Source organism: Acanthochromis polyacanthus, chromosome 21, assembly GCF_021347895.1.
Source record: "Acanthochromis polyacanthus isolate Apoly-LR-REF ecotype Palm Island chromosome 21, KAUST_Apoly_ChrSc, whole genome shotgun sequence".
Classification (NCBI taxonomy): domain Eukaryota; kingdom Metazoa; phylum Chordata; class Actinopteri; family Pomacentridae; genus Acanthochromis; species Acanthochromis polyacanthus.
In genome coordinates, this window is record NC_067133.1 from 30,484,033 (window position 1) to 30,505,061 (window position 21,029).

At 49.2% G+C, this 21,029-nt stretch overlaps 1 protein-coding gene across 1 annotated transcript; it reads right to left on the reverse strand.

Annotated features, from left to right (window-relative positions):
* Positions 1–967: 967 nt before the first annotated feature.
* On the reverse strand, positions 968–19,535 carry pdgfab (platelet-derived growth factor alpha polypeptide b). The gene is given in 11 exon segments (XM_051940892.1): positions 968–2,798; positions 3,382–3,506; positions 4,064–4,190; positions 12,798–12,859; positions 12,862–12,894; positions 12,897–12,928; positions 12,930–12,984; positions 14,136–14,199; positions 14,201–14,267; positions 18,040–18,137; positions 18,963–19,535. Coding segments are annotated over 10 exon segments (675 nt in total). The 5' UTR covers positions 19,026–19,535; the 3' UTR covers positions 968–2,798; positions 3,382–3,432.
* Between the last annotated feature and the right edge of the window lie 1,494 nt (positions 19,536–21,029).

Sequence of the window (21,029 nt, forward strand, 5' to 3'; positions counted from 1 at the left end):
GAATTCCAGCGGTCCATGTTTCACACCAGGAGACCTCCAGCGCATTGTTCAGCTGCAGCACACACACACACACACACACACACACACACACACACACACACACACACAAAGCCCATTCAGCAGCCCCTTTTCACACCTTATCTGCCCCCTGATGCCCCTCTGGTATTGTTTAGAACAGCGTGTCCACTGAAGTGCTGCCCCATCTGCCCCGTCTGCCCCGTCTCGCTGTGGTGCCGATTACCCACATCCTGAGTCCACTTCATTCCCTCTTCTCCATCCCGTTGCTGTCTCGCTCCTCGGGGTATTCCCACTCCCAACCATGACCTGTTGCTTTCTTTCTTCTCCTGCACGGTGACTAGCTGCACACGCTATTCTAAATCCTCCCCCATTATGATGTCAGAGCGCTGCATGTCAGATAAAAACAATAAAATCAATCAGGCCTCTACCTGTTGTTTTATCTTTGCTTTATTGACTTTATCCCCTGTTCCACCGGCTAGCTGAGCTGCTGTCTCTCTGATCCCTTTTCTCTTTCATGTTTTGCCTTTCTTTATCTGGCTCCCTCCTGAGGTAATAAGCGGGGTGTATGGCTGGGAAGTGCAAAGGAGAGGGACTTTCATGTCCCTTAGCCCTGGGATTAGAGTGAGCTGCTCGGGGAAAAGTAATAAAGCCCCCAGAACTACCGTCTGCTGCTGCTGGATCCTGGAATAAAGCCCAGCTCCTGCTCAGCCTGCAAGCCTGGAAAAGCTCACATTTCCTGTGTACACCACCACCCTCACATCCAGCTGCTGCCGTGCTGCTGCGACCGACACGTGGATCCACTCGTTTATCACTGGTGATGTAAAGTCTGTACCTGAGGACAGCAGATAGTGTCTTTCTTTTTCTCCTGTGCTAACCACTACACCACTGTGCAGCCCTATCAGTGTGTAGATGATGGATGAATTCAGTTTATGTCACTCAACATCCAGTGGACAGTTTCATCAGCAGAAATATATTTATTGTTGAAAACATAAATATATAAATTATGATTGTTGCCGTCTTTATCCAATGGAAGCTCAAAGTGAAGTAATAGAGGTTTAAAGCAGAATGCATGGTGTGTCTACTCAAACAGCTCATGGTCCCTGATTTAACAGCGTTTGGATGTGAACAGAAAGTTCAGCCTGACAGGTTTAGCACCAGAGCAGGACTGTCAGGTGGGCTGTGGGTGTCACGTCCACAGCTCACACACGCTTCCCTCAAACTCTTCTCGTGTGACTTTCACTTGATTCACTTTAAACTCCTTCACCTTCGTCTGTTTGAAACACGCCAGTCAGACGTCCTGATTGTACCGCGGGGTGCAGAGGGCTGCTGTTGTTGCCCTGGTTACACGTTCATCACATGAAGCGGTGGGAAGGAACCGGAGTTGTGCTGATGGTTGTGTGAGTACAGCGGGTGGAGCGATCAGAGGTTTGTTCTCCTGGAAAGGTAAAGGCTGAAACAACAAGGGGCCCATTCATTCACTCGTCCGTTTGCTCTCGTCTCATTCAGACTCTCAGCTGGACTTTGCTCTCCTGCAGGAACAACATGTGTGCTCGTGAAGCAGACTGGGCGGGCATCTTCCTTATCACCACAGCGATATGGATGAAAAATGGCCTCAGAGACGCTGGAAGCACACATCCCGCCTCAGCCAGCCACCTTCAGCTGCTGTGATTCTGTGACGGGGATTCACACTCTTCACAGGACTGGACCAAAGCTACAGAACACCACCGCTCATTACGTCCGAGCCGCTCCACGCCTGTCCACATTTTTTTCTCCAATGGATTAAATACAGACATTCAACCACAACAAAGAAACAAACATAATTCCTGCTTGAATATAAGTATGCATAATATATTTCATAACAAAAATAAAGCATCTTCCTGTACTGACTCTCACATCTCCTCCTTGCACACATATATCCAAACCATATACAAGACTTGACATCAATCAGATATACTGTAATATAATAAGAAACATGGCTGACTAGAAAAAATGACACTGAGATTGTGATGCTGACGGCTGCACAGAACCAGACCACACAGGACTCAACAATAAAAACACCTTTTTGTTCTTTCTCTTGTACTGGAGGAGGCAGAAAGCAAATGTCCACACATATAAATAGTTTGTAAGTAGTGGCGCATCTTTCTTTTTCAAACTGAACTGTACATAGCAGAGTCCCAGACAACCAGAGAAGCTTAACTCTTCTGTCAGTGATCGTCCAGTGACTCTTAAAGTCTGAAGCTCCACAGAGAGTCTTTTGAAGAAATAAAACGCTCTCCATCCGTCTCTTCTTTACTCCACTGTTTTTTCTGTGTCTCTCTTCCTTCCTGTGTGTGCAGAGTCATTAAACGAGGCAGGGCTCTTGTGTTGAGTCGGATTCCAGTGAAAGAACGATCCAGCTGTTTAGTAGCGTTTCTGCTGTGAGTCTCATTCAAACAAAGTCAGTGAAAATGTTCAACACGTATCCCTTTCATCATCTCCCCGCTGAGCTCCACAGCATCTTTTCCTCTTCATCAGCGGCACAGTTCAGTCGTCTGTGGAAACCATCGTCACTGGTCACCGTTTAGTTGTTAAAAAGCACCTTTGGCATCTTATTGATTTTCGTCTGCTGTCTATTTCTCAGTCTCTCCACTTTACAGAACAGTTAGTTGGTTTTTAAACGAAGGTTGCATAACAGCGGGGAGGAGGACGGAGCAGGCGTCCCGTCGGCGGCGTCCTCCATGCTCAGGTCCTTCCCACGCTGACGTCCCTTGAAGTTCTGACTTGGTCTCACCTCACATCCACTGCAGGAAAGACAAACAGAGCTGAGATTAGTACTGCAAGTTCACAGTCACAACACAATAAAAGAAGAGGTATTTAGAGCCCGCTGTCATCGATTTGTTCATGCACTTCAAGCAAACTGACACAACACACACAAGACCCCGGTGCTCTGAATCACACTCCTCCAGATCATAAAGGCAGTGATCAGACTGCACATTATCACATCAGTGTAAACAGTAAACATGTGCAGAGTAAAGCAGAGGACAAACACTTCTCCTGTTGTTTAAAATAAGACCAAAAAAATCCCTTCCTCTGTCAGAGGGTGATGATGAGAAGCAAATAAAGACAGATAGGTGCTTTTTAAGAAGTGAAACAAGACAAACATTTGTTCTACACTAAAACACGACAAACGTAGTGAAGTCAAGCACACGCAGGCAGACATGTACGGTGTGCATGCTCAGCCGGGTCACATGGTTAGCCCTCCCTCTTCTCACACTGATTGGCTGTGATGTGATTGGTGACAGTGATTGGCAGGCCCTCTTTGCGCCCTGATTGGGCGAGTGCAGTGCCAGAAGGTGAGAGAAGGCCAGAGGGCTCAAGTCCTACCTGTTCCCTTCACAGCTCTCCAGTGGACTTTGGGTAATGAGCGCAACTTTATTATGTCACCAATAAATCCTTGCTGGGCCTTAGCTTTTTAGGTTTCCTTTTTTTACCTTTAGCCCTACGGTGGCCTGAAAACACAAAGTCAGGGAGGGTGGATAGGAAGGAGGGTTAAAAGCAAGAAGCAGGGTTTACGATACAGAAAGAGGCACAACAGCCCTGGGACAGAAGCAGCGACTGCAAAGATATAACACGCTGTAAATACTTCAGATGCCTTATCAGCACACATTACAGCGCTTATCTGCTCCCAGGGAGAGAAAGGCTCAGATCAAGGCACTGGTGGATTTACCTGCTGACATGCCAAGCAGCCTTTGGACACCCTCCCTTAACACACAGATTCGTATACACTTTGACACACACACACACACGTAGACATCTAGCAAGGGAAAAACACTCAAGCTTTACAGTTTTACAGCTACAGGCCACATCAGCGGTATGTCTGTCTGTTGGGGAGCAGTCACAGGAAAAGGTCATCTGGTGCAAAGCCAAGGAGCCAGACAGAGGAAACCACCATCAAACAGACACGAGGAAGGCAGGAAGGCATGATGGAGGGATGGGGGAAGTTCAGCCATCAGACTCAGCTTCAGAGATCTTTCTGCATAAAAGCGGGTGCTGTAACGATGTTTACCTGTTTCTGCATCCGAGTGCTCTACCACGTGATGCTGTGACGTGCACACACACTCCAGGTGGTCTTCTAACCGCACAAAGACCTCCTTCAGCTTGGGTCTCCTCCTCACGTACTCCACCTTGGCTACCTGAAGGAAGGAAGGGTGAAAAGGTTAGACACAGACCTGCTCCACCAGCATCATCCCTCTCTGCCCGTCTGCTACCATCAGGAGGTGTAGCTCCTGATGACACATCCATAAAAACTCAGCGCTGTGTTTGAGGGTGACGGCAGCGTTCCTCAGAAGCTGATTCATTGGGTTCCACTCGTGTTTTCCTGATCAGGTTGTAACTGAACGGAGTGAATGACTGTCCAAACACTGGGGTGGGGGGGCATCGTACGGCTCCAGGCCCAGGGAAGGTTTGTCCTGGCAGGAGAGGAGAAGCTGGGAGATCCCCCTGCTCCAGGCCTGGAGCATCCACATCCAGACAGACACAGCTAAACGCCCTCAGCTTGTCCCAACACGTCGCTTTTATACCACATTTCTTCATGGGTTAGAGAAAGTGCTGCTTAGCATGCATGCAGGAAACTCAGCTTACTGGGTCTAATCCCAGCTGGTGGACCCTCCCAGTCCAGCACTTAGACCTCTGCTTCCCACCCAACAGCCAGCAGCAGAGGGGAGCACCCCCTCAGGGCTGTGAGTATGCTGTGTTGATTAAAGCTTAGATGAAAGCTGAAGAGGAAAGGTTGCTTGGAGGTTATGGTGATCTTGTTGTGTAACTCAGGGAAGGCGGCCACATGCTTCTCCCTCTCTGATCTGAGCGCCAAGGGCAGGTAACCTCCTCATCCACCGCTGAGGGCCTGGGGGCCACATGGAAACAATATCCCCTGCTTTACCTATCCTGGTTACTGCACGAAAGAGGATATTGGCCGACAATCTCTCAGCGCTCTTTGGTGATATGAGCAACACGATGTTGGAGTCGGCATGAGGCTAACGCACGCATACGCAGGCCAGAACTGATGAGAGGCTTTCTTCCTCTATCCTATGATGGCGCACCGCCAAGGCTTTCTGTCGGTGGTGAGTTAGTCATGCAGACAACGGAACATACCAGTCCTGATAAAACAAGGCATGATGCTGACATTCACACTGAGAGAATAACTGTAAGAGAGGCTGAAAGCAGAAAGAAGTGAGGAGCAGCCACTCCTTCACCACAGCTTCTTACCATGGAGGAAGAGAAAGAAGAGAGGGAGTGAAAAGAGGGCAAGCAAGCAGAGGAGGTATGTGGTGAGCAAACAGAGGACAATAGTGTCTGGGTTAGTGGTGTGTGTTTGCTGTTAGCGGCTGACAGAGGGAGAGCGGGTGAAAGGCCAGAGCATCAGGAAGGTGTAGCATCACTGTGTGTGTGTGTGTGTGTGTGTGTGTACTTGTTTCTGCTATACAGGTGGGGACTTTGACCTGACTATTTGCTATAAAGGTGGGGACTTGTCTTACGGTGGGGACCTAAAATGAGGTCCCCACGGGTGGCAACACCGTTTTCTTGGCCATATTGTTGTTAATAAAAAATGTAAAAGTGCAAAAACGTTTGTTTAGGGTTAGGCATTGATTTGGTGATGGTTAAGGTTAGGGTTAGGGTAAGGGTTAGGAGTTAGATATGAATGGGAGTCAATGGTAAGTCCCCACTGGTATAGAAAAACAAACATGTGTGTGTGTGTGTGTGTGTGTGTGTGTGTGTGTGTGCGTGCGTGCGTGCGTGCGTGCGTGTGTGTGTGTGTGTGTGTGTGTGTGTGTGTGTGTGTGTGTGTGTGCGTGCGTGTGTGTGTGTGTGTGTGTGTGTGCAAACAGAGGGGCTTATTTAAGGAGGGGGAGGAGGGAGCGACCGTGATCATGACTTGCATGAGATGACATTCATGTGTTACCTATTAACATCTAGTTTCTGGGCTCCCCACTGGGGACATTTATAACACTGACTGGATAGGTGCAGAAGTTATCAAAGGCTTGTTGTTATCTACATCACAGAATGACGAGAGATTCCCAGAAAAGCACTGCTAATATTTAATCCAATTATCTGAAAACAGGGTGACAGAGACAGATGAAGGCTGCAGCTGTCTCTGTGGACGGCTCTGCTGCCGTTGGATACGGGAACGTCGGTGCTGAGGGGCTTCAGGAGGAGCTAACAGGAAGCCACGTCTGACACTTACTCCTAACGACGATCTTAATGACTAACACACACAAACTCTGCTCGCCAAACAAACAGCTATTGACAGAAGGATGATGCAACGGGCCTCAGAGGAGCAGCAGGACGTCTTCTTGTCCTTCCGTTCCTCACCAGCAGGTCTGAAAACACTCCCTGCTGGAGGTACCACATTTGCATGTGTCCTTCTAGATGTATCTGAGCTGCAGTTTGTTTCAAACAGCCTGAAAGCTCACTAGTTTTTCAACACTTTCAGTTTCTGATGCATTTCCTGTTTCTTGTGTTCCAGGAAAGGCTTGAAGCTCCACAGAGGGCCCCTCTCCTCCTCTCAACCACTTTTCCACTTTAGTTCCATATTTAATTCTGTGTTTGTCAATTTCTAGCCGCACCTTAACCTCTACACAAAGACCACCGGCTTCCTATCTGGCACAGAGTCAAAGACTTCCCACATAAACCATACATTAGAGACCCCCCTGCTACGACTAGGGGCCCCACACTCTCTTTGTATAAATCAAACTGCTCTAAACTCCCTGGAAAGCCGAGGCCCTGAGAAAGAGCCCCTCTGAGCGGCTGTGGAATGACATCCCGATCTGTGGGGTTGGGGTGAGGCTGGGGGCTCTGGGAAGTGCCCCCCCTCGGTCCGTCCCCAGCGTCTCCGCAGCCCTCCTGGTGAAGCCCGTTGTCCCAGTCGGGTTAATTGGGAATTCCCTGAGCACAAAGCACTGATGAGAGCATGATGGAGGGGAAAGTTTTACGCCGGCCTTCCAAGGAAAACACAGCGGGGATGTGGATGTGCACCGCGGCCATGGCGAGCTGGAACAGTGACAGAATCCAGCAAAATAAACACAAATGTGTGTGTGTTTGGAGAACAGAGGCAGGGCGGCCTGGCGGTTCATCTGTCAGGAGGGGAATCAGGAGACACCAGCCAGAAAGAAGAGGCCTTAACGAGATGCTGAAGCTGTGACGAGGAGGAGAAGATTCACGTTTCTCCATCTGTCTGACGTCTGAAATAAAAGGAGGATAAAATGACACCCACGAGAGAACGTAAGCCCACCGAGCACGAAGGCTGAACGTCAGGCAAAGACAACCTGCTGCTGCACTCAGCTTCAACCAGGGAGGACGAGGTTATCACAGGCGGTGTGTGGAGGACGTTTCTCAGCCCACCGCCCTCTCACACTCACAATAATGTATCTCCAGATGTGAATATCTTCCTCTGGCCACATCTTCTGTGTCTCCTTCTCCTGCAGAACCACCATCACATATCAAAGAATCTGAAGATGTCTATAATCTCTCTGTTGGTCTTCACAGAACAACAGAATCGAGGGGAACACATGCTGAGCGCGTAAAAGAGGAAAAAGTAAATAAGAGTTTAATGAGAGAGCAAAAAGGACAGAGTGGATGGCAGAGACCTGACAGGAGGGTAAATTAGAGAGTGGGAGCATGGCTCTGTTTCAGGAAACAGAAAGTGCAAGGAGGGAGTGAACAGCTATTTCACATAACAGACAATCAGACTCCAGGACTGAAGGGGTCCGTGTGTCATGGGGGAGAGCAGAGGGGAGGACGGGTGAGGAGGAGTGAAGGAAAATACAGAAACCAAGTAAAATATGATTAAAATACGCTGCTACTTTTCCTGCTCGAGCTGATGCATTCCAGCCGGTGCAGCGGTAGCCAAAGTCTTCTGGCACGCTGAGGACACTCCCATGGTCTCTGACCCCGCCGTGCACGCCACACACACCCATGGTTCTCTGACCCCGCCGTGCACGCCACACACACACACACACACACCCATGGTCTCTGACCCCGCCGTGCACGCCACACACACCCATGGTCTCTGACCCCGCCGTGCACGCCACACACACACACACAACACACCCATGGTCTCTGACCCCGCCGTGCACGCCACACACACACACACACACACCATGGTCTCTGACCCCGCCGTGCACGGCCACACACTCCCATGGTCTCTGACCCCGCCGTGCACGCCACACACACCCTGGTCTCCTGACCCCGCCGTGCACGCCACACACACACACACACACACCCATGGTCTCTGACCCCGCCGTGCACGCCACACACACACACACACACACCCATGGTCTCTGACCCCGCCGTGCACGCCACACACACCCATGGTCTCTGACCCCGCCGTGCACGCCACACACACACACACACACACCCATGGTCTCTGACCCCGCCGTGCACGCCACACACCACACACTCACCAAACTCCCTCACCCTGCTCCATCGAGGCGACGAGCTGAGTGAATCAAAGGGAAAATAATTCACAGCTGGTGAAGCACTTCAAACGGGGAGCCCCTCGGTCCCATCCGCCCCCAACCCGCCTCCTCAGATCATCATAAATCATCCCACTGTATCACCGACACACCACCGTCTTTATGAAACACCCCATATAGTAGTCAGGGTCCCGCACAACCGCAGTCCAGAGGCTACTGCTCCCCCAGCACTGAGGTAACTGTCGGTGTGTGTGTGTGTGTGGTGTGTGTGTGTGGTGTGGGGTGGTGGTGATGGTGGGGGGGGGGGGGGGGATGTGTGTGTTGGTGTGTGTGATTCGAGCTGAGGGCCACGTGGGGACACACATGTGGACCCCCACACTGAGCGCTGCTGCTGCACTGGCCTCCGTCAGCCTTTGAAGCAGCAGCCATCATCACTTCATTACTCTGGCGACCCGTCTTCCTCCTGCTCGTCCAGCTCTGCGGTCGGGGAGTTTACGTAGCCCGCGCACCGACACACGTGTTCTTCTGGGGTTTACACAGATGTGCACCGATGACCCTCTCCAACTTCTGCAGGATTCTTGTGTGCAATACTTCAAGGGCAAATGGAACGAGATAAACTGAGCTGAATCTAAACAGTCATATATTGATTAGATTAAAGGTCAGAAAGAAGCAGAAACGTTTTGCTTCTATTGTACAGCTCTGCCTCTCCTCCATCCCTCCTTCTACCTATTTGCACCAAATTTGATTACTAAAATGTGATTTACAGCACAAACACTGAACTTTATAAGTTTTCTTTTAACTCTGTGGGACTCACAGATGGAGCTGGCAGCTCATTTATGTGTTCGCTCCATTTTTCTGCTCATTTTCTACAACGACACAAGAAAAGAAAGATTAATTTACTGTCAGCTAAGGTTTTAGAGGCGAAGACCACAAAACATGGATTTCCGGGTGTGTGCGCATTAAAAGCCTCTAACTCTGATTTGCTTAAAGAAATGTCAGCTCAAACATCACCTGATGTTCCTGAAGGATGAATGTTGTGAAGCCCTGACGCTGACAGGTCCATCCCTGGCCTGTTTACTCTGCCCCACAACAACAACACAGACAGAATGCAGAAGTGCACGTGTGTGATGAGATTACTGCAGAAATCTCACACACAGCTTCTTTCCTCGTCTTTCCCGAATCACTGGTTGTTTTATGGGTGAGTTCATCAGAGCCAAAAGCTCTGAGAAAACCATCAGAGTGGACACAGACAAGAGATGAGGAGGAAATACCGGAAGAAGGAGGAGAGAAAGACAAGAGAGAACAATGACAAAGGAGATTACCAGAGGGGAGAAGTGGAACTTATATATTCATTTTGACATGTAATGATTTTGCATTCATTTATGTAGATTAGAACAACTCTAAGAGGACTATGAGACTGAGATAGTGGCAAAATATGCTTAAGAAAATCTCAAAGAATAAAGACAAGTGTGGAGAATAATTGGAGTGGAAAGGGAAATTGGAAGAGCCAAGATGCTGGGATGGAGGGAGTGAATGTGGTGTCAGTGAGAGAGTTAAAGGAATGCAGGGATGATAGGGTCTGAGACAGAAAAGCTTTGCTCATTACAAATTCTGTTTCTCTTTCCACTCTGCCTTTCTCTTTTAAGAATACTGAGCCATCTCTGAACGGCTGCATGCCGCTCATCTTTACAGCCTCTTCTTTTACGGTGTCCTTTCAAACAACACAAAAACAACCAAGTAAAAGCAACCTATACACGCAATAAAGCTTCAGAGATAGCTTATCACGGTGATGGGTGCAAAAGTGCAAAAAAAGAAAAGTGCAAGAAGAATGAGAGGAGGGCGAAAGGAGACTGGAGGCTCAGGATCTGCCCCTTCTCCTCCCTCAGGCTGCTCCTTTAGAGCGCCGTTTTACTACCCACCACTGAACAGTGACGGGCTTTACGGTACCGGGCCTGCACAGACCTGCTCTCTTTCTGGGGTCCACAGCATGAAAAAAGGAAGAGGGAGAGAAAGAGAAAAAGAGGAATAAAGATTCATAGTGGAATGAGACGGAAAGAAAGCACAGCAAATGTGTTCTTTTCTAAATCTGCGGCTCGCAGAAGAAAAACAAGTCAGACAACATTTTTAGCTTTCTAATAATGAAGGGAGAAAGCTCAAACTGAACCCCCCATTCAGAAGGCTGCTGAAGGACGGACACTAATAAAACACTTTTCATGAGACAGAACGTGGTGAATGACCGCTGACCTCTCCACAGATGATGGCCTCTCTGCCGGCCTGCTGCTGGAGCTCCCCATGGAAGCCTGAAGGTCTGTGAGCTCATTTCTGTACTCGGTGTCACGACGGGGACACGGACGGAGCTGCATGGATCACAGCATTCCAGGAATGAATGGAATCAAGCCTTAAATACTGTCTTGTATCGGCAGTTCAGCGTCTCTGCATCGCTGTGATCACAGACAGAGCTGCTATTGAGGATGACGGACTCAGACTGTCCGTCAGACAGAGATGGAGTTTACATGCAGAGACGGACGGGCGGACACACAGGGCTGTGCTGTATATCAGAGCTGGACTCTCTTAGTGCACTGACTCAGCATTTCTGACCAGAAGCCCTGCCCAGGCGGCCCTACAAGCGTCTTGTCAGGGTAGCCTCGCTAGTTTCTGCTCTGTGACTAAAAGCAGAGATTGTCCTGCTATCCAGCTCAAAATCTCCAACGACTGCACCAAGGGAGGAAGGAGCAGCAGCACACAGCACTGGTATTTGTTTATCTACTCCACTGCTTTATCCAAGGCGCATCTTTAAAAGTTGTGCATGAGGAGCTGGAGAGAAAGCGACGCCAGCAACCATGGACAGCCGAGATCACCGTGATTACAGAGGAGAGAGTCAGAGTGTTCCAGGCCTCCTGTTTATGCCTGGTTGTCTCCTCCTCTCACAGAACAGAGCCACAGTACCCTCCCATATTCCGTCCAAACAGAGCTGTGCGCTGGCTAACAGGTGTGTAGTGTAAATATCATCACAAATACATCTCAGCTCCGAGCCACCCGAGGCTCCTCTGATCCTGTAACAGAAGGGAGCATGTTTTTCAAGCAAGCCGTAGCCATAAGAGCCTCTGAAGAACAGTGGCAACCCCCTGCAATCCTCCCAATTCTCTTTCACCTTTGTCTCCTCGGAGCTGCCTGCTACAGGCCAAACAAGACGGAGAGCGAAGGAGGTAAGTCACTTGGACACCTCAATGTTCTCAAGATACAGGAGCACTAATTTTCCCCTCTTTCCCACACACTCTCTCGCCTTCTTTCTGTCTTTATCTGGCAGGGAGCATCCCTCTTGGGCCGATCTTCACAGATGTCCTGGCAGAAAGTGCAAACAACCCTCTCTGCCTGTCCTCTCTCTCCTTCCTCTTCCTCCCTCCTGCTGTCCTGGCACAGCCACCCTGGCCTCTCCGCCAAACATGGGATAGAAGTGATGCCCGAGGGAGGGTGGCATCGGCAGAATGGAAGGAGAGAGGAAAGGATGGGAGGCAGCGGAGGAAAGCTGGCCAGCATCTGGCAAGGGAGGCTCAGAGGAGAGGGGTACCATGGTAGGAAGAGGGACATAGATACAGAATGAGCATGTAGGAAGGCATGCCAGTCCCACGCTGCCTCCGTGTGTTTAACTACAAGGTAATGCTACATAAACTTATATTTATACACCGATCAGGCATGACATGATGACCACCTGCCTGTTACTGTGTTGATCCCCTTTATGCTAACTAAAACTACCCTGACCCAGCGGGGCATCCAGGACCAAGAACCTCTGGGGATGTCCAGTGGGACCGGTCCTCTGCCACCGTCCCAGTGCCAGGACATCCCAGAGATTCTGTGGTAGCAGGATGGTGGCAATGGGTCCTGTGGGCTGCAAGGGGGGGTACCTAGATCAGCTGATCCTGGACCATCCCATAGATACCCAGTAAGATCTGGATCAGAGGAGTGTGGAACCCGGGTGAACAGTTTAACTCTGTCCGTGTTCCTCCGCAAGGTTCAGCAGGTCTGTGGTGTGTTGGGGGGTGCATTGTCCTGCTGAGGGTGGAAACTGGCATCAAGGACTGCTGTTGCTACGGGGGTTAGAGGGTTGGGTGATCTGGCAGAGTTTAGGAGGGTGGTTTCTGTCAAACATCCTCATGAATGTCAGGACTGAAGGTTTCCCAGCAGAACGTTGGATCATAAGCAGATGATGAATGTTCTTCAGCGGTCAGAATGCTGATGGGTGTATATGTGCTATCAGGTGGAGTCATCCTGGCTGTACAGTCATTATTCGCAGTGATTGTGTGAATACAGGCTGTTTTGAGCGTGTCTTACCTTAACGGTGCGGTGGTGCTTGCGGGACGGGTGGCAGCGCATGTTGCTGGTGTTGCAGCAGCTGTGCAGCGCTTCACCTCCACACAGGGCGGCCATTCAGGAAGTTGGCCGACGTGGGATCCACCTGGCTCTGGGAATCTCATAGATCACGTCCGTGTCTTACACACCGCCGGGACTGCCTCCTCTACTGGAACACAGACAGGGAGAGAGACATGTAAATGCATCAGCCTTCAGTGATGAATTTTCCGATTACAAGCGTGTGCTGATGTGCTGTTGTAATCCGTCCTCTTCCCTCACAGCTGCTTCATGCATTCTTTCTCTGCTCATTATTGATGACTCACTCAGTGTGGGAGCTGTTCGTCCTACCTCAGATCACACCCAGCCTCTTTTAAGACTGTTAAGAAGACAAGCTATCCAAAAGCTGATCTCATATCAGCGAGGAGCTTAGGGGTTGGTGAGACACTCAAAGAGAGTTCTTTTGTTCAGAGCTCTCACGGGGGTTAATGCTCCGTGACTCAGCCAGAAAACCTTTATGTTCACCGGTGGGAAAACCAGATCATGGCCTCTGACACCACTGCTGTAGTGTGAAGAGGACGGCCGTAAGGTTTCACTTATGACAAACACTCAGACCTGAAGATCTGACAGAGAGCGTACAGTAAGATACCATTATGTGGTAAAGATGATATGTCATTTACAGAACATGAGGCTTTAGCAGACAGCTAAACGTATGATACAGAGCACATGGATGAAATACGGCCAGCGGCTTCATCCCGTTGTTGCTCTAAAGGCTGCTGGGAGAAAACACGCAGCCACTTTTTAACACACACATCAACACACTACATGGCATTCTCCACGCCTCGATCAGATATCGTACCGCGTGGCGTTTTATGAAGAAATCTGACTGAGAGCCCAGGCGAGCTGCAACTTGAACCCTGAATGCCTGGAATTTCCACGCTCAAGGATATTTTCTCTCCTGACGCGTGTGTCTTAAGATCTGCAAGCCTCCGGCCAATTAAAGGCTTCATGTAGACGTCGAGCTCCTGCACCCAGTCTCGCTTCTCATGATTCTTTGATTGCCATAAATACTGGGTAGATGTCTTCATTAGAGTTCCTTTTATCCACCTAAAAAGCAGTATAAAGCCACTAAGTGTTAGCTTTGTTTTAAATTAGTGTAAAGTGATCGGTTTCATCTCCTGGGAACTCACATGTCAGGGGTGATATTTAAGATGCAGGTTATTTTTTAGGGCATTTTCACACTGTCATGTATATATAGTGTCCAAACGTCATCGTGATTCAACCTCTGAGCCACACACAGAAGCAGATTGCGTTCCTGCAGGCTTACCATGCTCCTCTTGCGCCGGCTGTGGAGCTGGGAACTCTTCAGGTCGTTGTAGTAACCATGATGACTGAGAGAAGTTCTTGTGGTGGTTGTGGTGTTTGCGGTACTTCCCCTCCTCGATGACATCGTTTCTGTTCCCTCACCAAAACAGAAGGTGGCCAGTATTACTAATGTCCACAGCAACACATGCACATGCCACAGTAAAAGCTTGTTGAACCAATAAGCAACCGCTGCAGCTTTAACACTGTCCAAAGCTGTGATGGCGGCTTGGTCGGCCTCGCCAGACCTCCCACAACAAACTGTGCGTCGGTTAGTCACACGCCATAATGAGATGTAACTTCCAACTGGTTTCCAGCGCTGTATGTTTGATTCTTTGATTCCCTGAAGGGCTTAGCGTTCCCTTCGACCTGCAGGGCGACTGCTGATGATGTCACTAACTGAGGTAACAGTCCAGAGTACAGGGAGGGCAGCAGGAACAGCTCTACGCAGACCCTCGGTGTAATTGAAAGCTTGTGTGTCAGCCTGACTCACTCATTTGGCTGAACTTTCCCGGCAGGAATAAAGTAACTAGATTCAGGTGAGTCAGCATGTTCCTTCAAAAACAACCTTCAGACACACGGGGACTAAAGCGGTCATTTGACAGGTGCTGCTCAGCTGCCATCATTCCTGCCCCTAATTAGTGGTTTCGTGTCTCTCATTTACCTGAAAATGTTTGCTTTTTCAATCATTCAGCGGCTTGGAAAAGTACATGTTTTCTTAGAGCTTTCCAGCTCCCGTCCAATACAGCCACTTCAGCTTTTTCACCGTCACGGTCATCTGATAAAGCTGCTTGTTTTGGTCCACACCCAGAATATGAGGTGGATTACAGAAAGTGCCAGAGCAGCAATAAAATGATAAAGCTTGTCCACAGGATACTGGCCTTTCCCAAAGAGCAGAGTCTGAGAGTGTTTGCTAAGTGGGTGGTCTTCTGAATATCCCCCCACCTGGCTGAAAGAATCCTACACCTGTACACCTTCACATAAACACACACTCTCCTCATTATCCTCCATAACATGTTAAACCCCAATGTACAACCAGAGCACAAAGCTCAGCCATAGGCAAACACATTCCACTCTCCCTGCTCCTTTGTGCTCTGACCAGAGTCTTCTGAAGGGATTTCCTCTACCTATACATGCTTCCACCTCTCTGATTGGTTGTTTATTTGCTTTTTCCAGGTCTGTCAGGTGTCAGTCCTTCAGAGAGAGTTAAGGAACTTTCCTTGCAGTCAGTCCTGTAGCCAGTGACCCACAGCCAAAGGTTCACAGAAGGGAAGTGCTGACTGCAGCTGTGAGAGCCGAGCTTTCAGAGAAACACATGCTGTACATCAGCAGCAAACACAGACCCACACTGTCTGCACCACTGACACTGGACTCAATGTGATAACTGCTGCTTTTCCTCCTAATAACCTTTAACACTCCGGGTCACTGACTCCCACTGGGTTCTCCCTGCCGATTCCCTCTCTTCACCTCCTCCTGTCTGGGGGGGCAGGAGGGAGGAAGGTGTCACACTGGTGGCCACCGCAGACCGTTTTTATCAAACCTGGCAGCAGAAAGGAAGGTAGGACATAAAGAAGCCTTTTATAGACTGGAGAGAGCCCATTCTCAGCACAATGAAAGGACCATTCTGCTGTTTTTCCCTTTACGCTCAGAGAAACAGCACAAAAGAGATGGAACGGAGGTGATCAGGCAGGAAGAAGCAGCGAAAATGAGGCAAGGAGAGAGAGTAGGAAGGGGCGCTGAATGGAGAGGTGGAGGGGTTTACTGCTCGGCTGGTTCCAGGTGACTGAGAAGCAAAAACAAGCGCTGACAAAACTGAGACAAGAGAAAAGAGGACAGGAGACAGTCTCTGTCCATGAATCAGCCTTTCATGACTGGCAAATTACTCCCACCATTAGCTCAGGGCCTCCGATCCCTCCCTCTACTCCTCCTCCTCTCTTTCTTTCTTTCTTTCTCCTTCTGCTTGTGCAAACAGACAACATGTTGTTGACTTGTAGTAATAAGTGACTCCATAACTCTTTCTCTGTCACTCTTCCTGGTTTTGTTGTTGTCAGCCGTTACATGGTTGAGTTGACACAGAATCTCTGGGGTCGTATGAGCAGCAGGTCCTCGCTGTGGAACAACAGTCACTCTGTTTCTCAGACGTTGTAGCTTCAGGTAAAGCTGCCAGAATTTAACCACACTGTCAGAAACTAAGCAGATTGCACAACAACGTGCAGCCTCTCTGAGTGATCCAGATTCCTCCTCCACCTCTGCCCCACGTCAAGAGTCAGGTTCCCTTTTCTGTCAGAGTCCTTCACTGGAAGAGATAAGAGCAGGAGGGCCAGGGGCCACCTGAGGAGGAGACGGGGATAGAGAGGAGCACCTCAGGGGCCAGACAGCCATCTGCAAGGAGGTCATCTCATCTGTCAGTCAGAGCTGAACACACCATCCTCCCAAAAACAAACAGCCTGCACTGAGCAGACCGGCTGGAAGGGAAACATGCAGCCCTGAATGAGCCCTGAATGAGCCCTGAATGAGCCCTGAATGAGCCTGCAGGCCTCATCCGTCCTAACAGGCTGAAGTACGAACACCACAGACATCCACAACCAAGCAAGAAAACAAGACAAAAGAATGCAATGCACAATAAAAAAGATCAAACTAAATAAGTGATAGTTTCAGTTTGTCTGATCTCCAGGTGTGAATGTGTCTCTTATCCTTGTGGACATAAATACGTCTCTTCCTTCTTTCTGGTCTGCACTGGTAGCCTTACTGTCCTGGATATCTGCAACAAAAACTCTGAAATACCCCTCTGGCTGGCGTCAAAGGTCTTTTAATGGGCTAGCCAAGCTGGCCCTCAGACAGATTTATGTCCTCGTAATAATAATCAGCCTACTACTGTTACCCTGCAAAACATCACTCTGTTTGAAGAAAGACGTTAATTCAATTATAAACACCTCTCCTCATGCTAGAGGCACTCCGGGGATCTATTCTGGGCTCAGCATGGAGCGGGGGATCATTGTTGTGGCGTCTAGGCAGGCCCGATGGTGGATTCATAAATGAAGCTCACTGACGATGTGGAGTCATTAGCTCTAATTAATACTTCCTTCAGAAAAGCAAACACACGCTGACAGAGGAACACTTGAGTCTGAATCTAAGGTTGGAGGCTGCTAATGAGCTGTGACCGGAGAGAGAGCTGACATGTTCAGGACAGTTAAAGCAAATTTAGTCATTACCTATTTCCATCAACCGATCTTTATGGGAGAGCCCTGATGTGATCTACGGCCAGAGCCTGAGTCAACAGAGGCTCATGTGAAGGCAAACAGCTTCCTCCAGAGCACCGCTGTAACTCAATCTGAGCCGGTCCGACACAGAGCGGTCTAGAAGAAGCCGTCAGTGGAAGTCCACCTCTGTCACATGTGGATGCATCTGGTTTATCTGGAAACCACACAGGTCTGATTCTCTGCTGGATGGAATCAGCAGAATGTGTGCAGCTGTACCTATCCCTTTACTAAAGCCACTAATTCTGCAGATTCCACATGATTCAGTTAAAGTAGATCCACCAGGGGCTCCTCTCATTCATTTACATTTACAGAATTCACTGGTCTTTCCAACAGATCACTGAGCTAACGGGGTCTGATTATTATGCAGATCTAATTTTATTTCACTAAAGCAGAAATCCTACACAAGCCTGGGTGTTACATGAAGGCTATGTTTAAAGGAGTTTCCAGAATAACGCACAGTTTGAGCGCTAATAAAGTCCTGCTCTGATCCCATCATGCATCCTGCAGCTTTATTTCAGCTCCGTCCTGTTATAGCAACAATAGCAGCACGTCTGAGCAGCATCACACAACAAACTATTAATAAAAGGATCGAGAGGCAGAATTTACCTACGGAGTCAATCTCCAGGAGCCGCTGGAGGTCGCTGATGCTGTGGATCTCACTGTGGGACAGTCGGTCTATCAGCTCCTGGGGAAACTCCACTTCCTTCAGGGGCAGAGAATCAGACAGAGGAAGGTCAGGGATGTGGAGGAACCAAGCTTTCAGACATCAGGGACAGCTCTGCAGCTTAGTGCCAAACAGCGTCCACGGAGACACCGAGCTCCAGGAGAAATACCAGGATGATAGATTTAAACATCTGATTCTGGTCTCCTGGATAGGCACATGGGTTCTGTAAAGCCTCTGGAGACAATCTGACCGGTCATAAATAAAACTGAACTGAATAGATAATTCTAGAATAAGCACCAGCTCCATGTAAAATATTATTCTGGGAAGAATCTCCATGAAGTTAATCTGGAAGAACTTTAGATAGTAGCTGGCCCTAACATGCAGAGTTTTTCTGCAGATATTAAAGCTGCTGGCGGTGATAAACGGTCAGTTTTCTACAGAGAGCGGAGGACTACCGGAGGACTACCGGAGAACTACCGGAGGACTACCGGAGGACCTCCGCTCTCTGCACCTGCGGGCAGCTCAACTATTTATATCAGCCTCGTGGACGCGCTCAGAACAAGCGAACCGTGCTGGCTCAGGATACACGCTGGTTTGGCACAAAATAACTGCGATGTGCGCGTTTGTTCCGAAAATGAATTCTGCTCCTAAAACAGATCTGGAGTCAGACTTCAGATCAGCTTAAAGGAACTCTTTCCAGGGCTTAAAACTTGGAGATGTTTCTGAGCAGTTTCTGGCTCTGGCATCAGGGTGCGCGTCGTGCGTGTAGCGCGTTCTCGTGGACCTTTGCACCCTCACAAGAATAAAATCACGCCAAACTACGTGCGGCACGGGGCCGACCGGCCGCCTGTCCGGTAACTTTACCTCAGCGGTGACCAGCAGCAGGTACGTCGTCCACAGCAGGAAGGAGCAAAGTGCGGCTCTCATTTCCCTTTAATTCAGAATCAACCCCAGACACGAGAAAGCTGCTGCTGCGGTGTCGGAGCCCCAGAGTCGCTCCTGGCCCCGGAGGATCCACAACCATCCCCTCAGGGACACAAACCGGAGTGTCCGAGCAGCACAGGCGGACACCGGGCTGCAGGAAGGCTGACAGGCTGGACGCTGGGTCTGGTTACTCACATCGGTCCTCCTGAACAAGCTCTGAGCTGCAGCTCCACATAGTTCCTCAAAGGAGACAATCCAGAGAGACGCGCATTGCACTTGTCCTTCACCTTCTGAGAGCGCAAACTTCAGCCAGTTTAAGGAGCTGCAGAGGAACAAACGGCTCCTTGTCTCTGGACAAAGTTTCAGGAGTCAGACTTCTCTAACTGTCGCCAGTGAAAATAATCCAGGAGAGCAGATGTCCTCAGAGAGTTGTCCTGTTGTCTGTCCGGAGCAGCAGCAGGTCTTCAGCTGAGCAGGACTCTGGAGTGAATGGAACCAGAGCGCCTCTGAGCCGCTGGATATAGAAGCAGCAGCTCCGGGAGCGATGCGCCGCCCCCCGGTGACGACTCAGAGCACCTCCCCGCCCCCCTCAGTGTGTGTGTGTGTGTGTGTGTGTGTGTGTGTGTGTGTGTGTGTGTGTGTGTGTGTGTGTGTGTGTGTGTGTGTGTGCCCATTCAGAGATTGGAGCTGTAATCGATATTGATTATCGGCGATTAGGAAGGTGATTGGCGCTGTGGAGGCTCTGGGACAGGAAGGATGCTGGTGGAGAGATGTGTTCTCTGATTGGAATCAGAGGAAGAGGAGGTGGAAGTTAATTTCTAATCATTCAGGATGCTTTTTGCTTTGATTAAATTCGGACAAACAGGAAAAAAGCGTAAAAAGACGGAGGGATGACTCATGAAGTCTCAGGATTTATGAAAGTTTACTAATGAAGTTAAACTTCTGTGTTCTGTCCCAACATTTAGCAGCACAAACATCTACTTCTCGGGTGATGACCAGCTCGTGTCCAGATCTGTGTGGGCAGAACACTGAGACTCAGGAAGCCTCTACTGAGCTGCAGGTTCACCACCGGCTGGTCTGGACCTGTTGGAGGAGCTGCAGGTTACTGTGCTGGGAGGTCTGGGAGGTCTGGGAGGAGAGCCGAAGGGCCCGATAGAGGAGACATACCTCCAGACACACATTAGCAGCCACAGGTCAGCTAGCCAGGTGGTCTGCTCCACCTCGTCCACTGAGCTGGAGGCAGCCTGAGGGTGAAGCCGTGCAGGGAGGAAGCAGACGGTGGAGTAATTAATGCAGCTATTTTAATAGGCCCATGAAGTTCATGTCAGGATGGTACCAGCTGTAAAAGGACTCCAATATTTCTATAAAACATTTCATCCTGCTGAAGTCATTCTTCTGATACGTCTCTTTGTTGCTCCGCCAAGGAACGGTGGAGTGATGTGACCTTCAGCGTCTGTCTGTCTGTCTGTCCGCAACATTCCTCTAAAACAGACCAATGGATTTGGATGAAATTTTCACTGAAGCTCAGAAATGACTCAAGGACCAAGTGATCAGATTCTGGCAGTGATGCAGCTTATAGTCTGGATCCATGGATTAGTTAAAGATTTCTGTATCATTGCCAGATAGCAGCACGGCGTCACTGTAACCATGACAACCAGTGAACACTACATCAGCTGATTGTGATCCTACTACAAATCCACCTCTGAGGACTTATCAGCACTTATCCATCAGAAATGATCCAAGGAACAACTGATTAAATTGTGGGGGTGTTTCTGAGTCTGAGACAAAAAACGACAAAATTGAGACACAAAGTGACAAAAATATTAAACAAATGGCATGAAACAAGACAAAAAAAGAGACACATGAGACAAGCAAGGCTTGAAACACAAAAACAGATTACATAAATGACACAATCGGGACAAAAATGACACAAATAAGACAGAAAACCACAAAAGCAAAACACAAAATGACAACAAAATTTAACAAAAAACACCAGACAAAAAATCA